This window comes from Sphaerodactylus townsendi, unplaced genomic scaffold (genome assembly GCF_021028975.2).
Source record: "Sphaerodactylus townsendi isolate TG3544 unplaced genomic scaffold, MPM_Stown_v2.3 scaffold_395, whole genome shotgun sequence".
Taxonomy (NCBI): Eukaryota; Metazoa; Chordata; class Lepidosauria; order Squamata; family Sphaerodactylidae; genus Sphaerodactylus; species Sphaerodactylus townsendi.
The window spans coordinates 1-5,033 of NW_025950578.1; the positions used below are offsets into that span (position 1 = coordinate 1).

A 5,033-nucleotide genomic window follows, 5' to 3' on the forward strand; every position below is an offset into this window, starting at 1 on the left:
AAAACATCAAAAGATAACATTTGCACATCCAAGAGGAATACCCTGTGAGTTATCTCTATGTGTAAAGAACACAGTGACCAAGTGTGACTTGTATCATTCTCCTTGAAGTATAAAAATAGATCAGATAATGGACCAGTTGAATTTAAGATATGTTTTCCAAGAGTTGGGAGGTTTTATATCACTGATAAAACAAATGATGGCTTTCAATCAGGGATGCCAATGGAAACAGCACCATTTGTTATTCTGACTATTAGTACCAATTGATCGATCAACTGCGCAACAACAATTTAGGATTCTGGGACCCCGATGATGGTACTCCCCAACAGATAACAGATGGATGTTTAATTTTGAAGTGTTAATAAAATGTGCCAACCTTTGTAATGTATATACCTTTTTATTGTTTTATGATGCACAGATAGAAAATCCCTTTCCCATGGCCTTTTCTATATAAGGGGCTCAGAATTCGTAACCCACCGAACTCCGTTCCTTGCTGATGGTCTCTCTGTCAGTTTGAATTAAAATGTTTACCTTTTCCTCTCATCTCCTGGCTTCTCCCATCCCCTGCCTGGAGTTGGCAAGCTGCTCTGATACCAGTATGCGGTATCAATACCAGCCTTGGTTCCTCTGACTCCATATATCATGACTGCGTTTGTCCGATATTCTTCTCTGGTGAGCTTGGGTGGGACAAGAACCTATTGGGAGCTGACCCAAAACAGCAGGTCATTGGGTTTGGAACAAGGTGAAGTATGTGACATGATGCTAAGGGTTTTTTGGTATCAAACTTTTGTGCAGGAAAACTAATGTGGCCCAGCAAAGCCTTGGCCAAATAATAGGCTTTAAAAGGTAAGAAGATAAAAAGAGCCGTGCGGGATGAGACCATGTGCCTCGATTCAGGAGGTCACACTCCCCAGGAAACTGCTCCTCCAAAAAAAAGAATGGCTTAATCTGAAGTAGTTCCCTCGGGCCAGCTGAAGAGGGGCTTTGAAACAATCCAGTTGGAAGGCCTATCGCTTGTTGAATCAACACCATATCTCAGTGTGTCATTTTTCCCCCTGTTTATGATTGCATTCCCACCCCAAACAGTGGGGATTCGCATCACGGTCTCCCAGATCCTAGTCTAACCACTGCATCATTGACTCTCTTTCGGGGACAAACAAGAGTGAAGCTGTATTGTCGAAGGCTTTCACGCGAATCGCAGGTGCTTATTATTGGTTTCGAGGCTGTATGGCCGTGTTCTAGCAGCATTCTCTCCTGACGTTTCCAACCTGGACATAGAACCAACCTGGACATAGAATATTATTTGAAAAAACAGAAATTCTGGACCACTCTGAAAGCCACTACGTCAGACTACACAGAGAAGCAATTGAAATCCATAAGCATGGACAATTTTAATAGGAAGGAAAGAAACTATGAAAATGAACAGAGGCAGCTGCCAGTGCTGAAAAATACTAGATACAAGACAGTGTCTAACCAGCTCCACACACAAACAGGATGACCAGAGACAAACGACACGAAGGCCAGGATCCTTCTATTCAGATGCTCCTGGTGACCTTGCTATCTCCAGTGTTTCACCCAATGCTATAAGTCTTCATTGTTAGTCATACTTCTATTCAGATGACATGAACTATTGAGCTGGGTGCCTTCTTTGTTACTCACGAACCCAAGTTTCTCCACCCACCCTGGACACTCCAACAGATATATACTCCACTTGCTTTCCCAACATCAGATCCTCTGAAGAGGCCAGCCACAGATGCAGGCGAAACGTCAGGAGAGAATGCTGCTAGAACACGGCCATACAGCCCGGAAACCACACAGCACCCAAGAGTGAAGCTGTTATGTTGTTTGTCCCATTTCCCAGCTCCCCAGCCCAATGGTCACAGGGAGACAGCCAAGGCAGAGCTATATATAGTACGATATCAGTTAAGCAGTTGATTAAGCAGTTGATATCAGTTAAGCGAGATGATTAAATGATGGAGACGGAGGATCTTCCTGGAGAACATGATCAAAGGAGGGGAACAGTGTTTTCCCACTGAACATGCCCCACTACAAGCGAAAATTTGCCCTTTCAAAATGCTTTGAAGCAGTGATTTGCCCTTTCAAACTGTTTTCAGGGAGGGAGAAAGTTACTGTATCCCCCTAAACTCATGGAAAGAAGACCCATCCATAGCTATTGTCTATGGTGGACAATCGCCATGTTCAGAGGCAGTCTACCTCTAAATGCCAGCTGCTGGGGGTTTGGGGCTCTGTGCCTCATTTGTCAAGTCTTCTGGCTCCTAGAAGCATCGGGTCTGCTGTAGTGAGAAACAGGGTGCTAGAATAGATGGACCGTTAGTTGCAGGGCTTTTATGTTTCTACTAGCAGTAAAGCCTTATATGCATAAATACAATAGGTTCTTAAAAATGTTGGTGTGTGAACAACGCCCAGCCAGAGGACCGACCCCTCCTGCCTTTCCTCTATGTTTAGCCCCACACGTTACTACAGATAATTGAAACCTAGCCAAATTATTCAATGAAAAAAAAACTTACTTGCAGATTTCCCCACCACACAAACAAGCAAGCTTCCATAACTTTCCAAATGGACTCTTCCAGCTCAGCTTGAAAGAGTTTGTCCCAAGATCCCAGGAAGGAAGTTGTTCAGAGTCCACCACAGGTACCTAAGTCCTGGTAGGGAGAATCACACAATGTGGGGAAGAGGCTAGTATGGCTACTACAGCAAGGGCTGCTGGGAAGTGCAGTCCTTGCCACTTCGGGAGGAGCTGCAATCTGGGCCTTCCCAGATGGCTGAGGACTACACTTCCCAGCAGCTCTAACTTTTTCTGGTTTGTAGTCGAGGTCATGCTTCTAAATTATATAGTACGATACATGTTTCAGGCTGTGTTCTCCTTTCTCCACCCCACCCCACACCCCATGGCCTTCAGTTGCTGTTTGGACCATGACTGCTGCTACATGAAGCTGTCTGGGAAGTGCTATCCCACAATTGACTATTATGAATTCACCAGTCACAATGGAGATATAACATGTGGTGAGTCAATACAGTCATTACGATCATCACAGGTTTATCAGCTAAAAGCAAAAATTACAGGACAATGAGACCCCAATTTGTGCTAGAACTCCACAGGAAGAAGAAGGTTTAAATCCTTCCCTCTCAATTAATTCTTAACCGAGTCATGACGGTATATTTTTACTTAATTTTGCACTACTTTTTTTAAAAAAAATCTATTTTTGATAATCACAGCATGTTGTGTGCCTCCTGCAAGGTGCCACATGTACCTAGGAATAAATGCTCTGTGGGATTTCAAGTGAACTTGCGTAGAAAAATCATCTTGGGCAAAGCACACGGCGTTATTTTCAAACGTCCTACAAGTTGTAAGAAATATGTCCATGGCAATTAGAAAACAACACATCTGGCCCCCAAGGAAGTAAAACCAAGCAAACTGGAATTTCCCAGGCTTGACATCACCCCGACATTTGGTCCAGGGCTAAAATGTCATCACCATCTGCTTCCATGGGGCATCGATTCCCTATTGTGAACTCACTGCCTCTGCAGCAGCAATGGAGCCTGCACACACGAAGGCCGTGGTGGTAAACCTTTGGCACTCCAGATGTTATGGACTACAATTCCCACCAGCCCCTTCCAGCATGGCCAATTGGCCATGCTGGAAAACTGATAGAAACAGCAGTCACTGGAAGTCCTGGGTACCATCACTAAAAGAGGATGGCTGTCTTCTGCACATTCTTCTGTTATCCCCTGCCCTCCCCCTTCCCCCATGGTGGTCATTTTCCCCTCATCATTTCACCAGAGGGGTTTTGGACCAGCATTTTTCTTTAATTAGCAGTTGTAGCATTACAGCGCTATAGCGATATGAAAAGGTAAGTAACAGGTTATTTCTGACCCATGGGGCGATGTCATATCATGATGTTTACTAGCCAGACTGTGTTTACGGGGTGGTTTCCCGTTGCCTTTCCCAGCTGCCAACACTTTACACCCAGCAAGCTGGGTACTCATTTTACCAACTGTGGAAAGATGGAAGGCTGAGTCAACCCTGAGCTGGCAACCTGAAACGGACTTCTATTGGGACCGAACACAGGTCGTGAGCAGAGTGTAGAACTGTAGCTGTGCCATGGGGCTGCAACATAGCAACTAACCACTTTTCGTTAATGTGGCAGAAAATTTTGTTAGTGCAGCAAAAAATCTATCTGGTGGCACTACAGCAACTAACAGTACGGTGCTCACGTTCCCTCTCTGTGCATTGACTGGACATGTTCAGGACTACGCATTTGCCGAGAATTCCTTTTAAAGCCCAGGTGGTGCAGAACAGCACCAAGCCAACATGCGCCGGCCACGTTTCAACCCCTTTCTTTTTGGCAGTAGATCCGGGAAGTTGGTGTTGGATCTGTGAGTGCAACAGGGCTGCTGCCCTCTGCTTTCAACGCAACCTGAACTCCTACGACGAGGCAGTCAATTCTAGCGATTGCGACTGGGAAGAACCGCCACGTTGAGCAAAACAGGAGTCTGCCAAAAATGAAATGTAATAATAAAATTGAAAGCCAAATTGTTCCTGAAGCTTCTCTTTTTTTCAGATATATAGAAAGACAGAAATGAAGGCAAAATTACGGGTTGGATTCTGCACGTCTGTTTCATTAGCCCAGGTGAAGAAGCCTCTTGAGGCCGGAATGCTCCGTGCACCAGAACAAAGCATCACTCCACTACTATGCTCTGTTCCACAGAAAGATGACAGTAAGGTTGCTTAGCCACGGAACAAAACATGCCCGACCTTCTTTGCTGTAGAATGCTGCACCTGGGTCCTGGGGCCTACCTAACCCTGCTCCCCGCCATCCGTTTGAAAGTAAAAATACATTTTGGCATAAATGCTGTTGTATCAAAATACCATGTCCAATAATGCACAAAATAATGGTTTTGACAATGGTTTTGACAGTATGTAAAAATGAATGATTCTCATATTTATTTAGGACTATATTCTAATGCGGAAGCATACAATTTTCTCAACCGCTGTACCTCAACTGGCTGAACTA

General features: G+C 44.7%; 1 protein-coding gene across 1 annotated transcript; it reads left to right on the forward strand.

Annotated features, from left to right (window-relative positions):
• The first annotated feature begins 2,906 nt into the window (after positions 1 to 2,906).
• On the forward strand, positions 2,907 to 4,499 carry LOC125425402 (acidic phospholipase A2 BA2-like). The gene is made up of 2 exons (XM_048483010.1): positions 2,907 to 3,021; positions 4,300 to 4,499. Exons 1-2 carry the CDS (start codon positions 2,907 to 2,909, stop codon positions 4,497 to 4,499), a joined length of 315 nt encoding a protein of 104 aa, XP_048338967.1.
• The last annotated feature ends 534 nt before the right edge of the window (positions 4,500 to 5,033 follow it).

Bases quoted from the DNA above. Each gene is read 5' to 3' on its own strand.
- LOC125425402 (XM_048483010.1), top strand. From the start codon at position 2,907: ATGGCCTTCAGTTGCTGTTTGGACCATGACTGCTGCTACATGAAGCTG. The intron at 3,022-4,299 runs GTGAGTCAATAC...TTCCTTTTAAAG, and splicing joins CAATGGAGATATAACATGTG to CCCAGGTGGTGCAGAACAGC.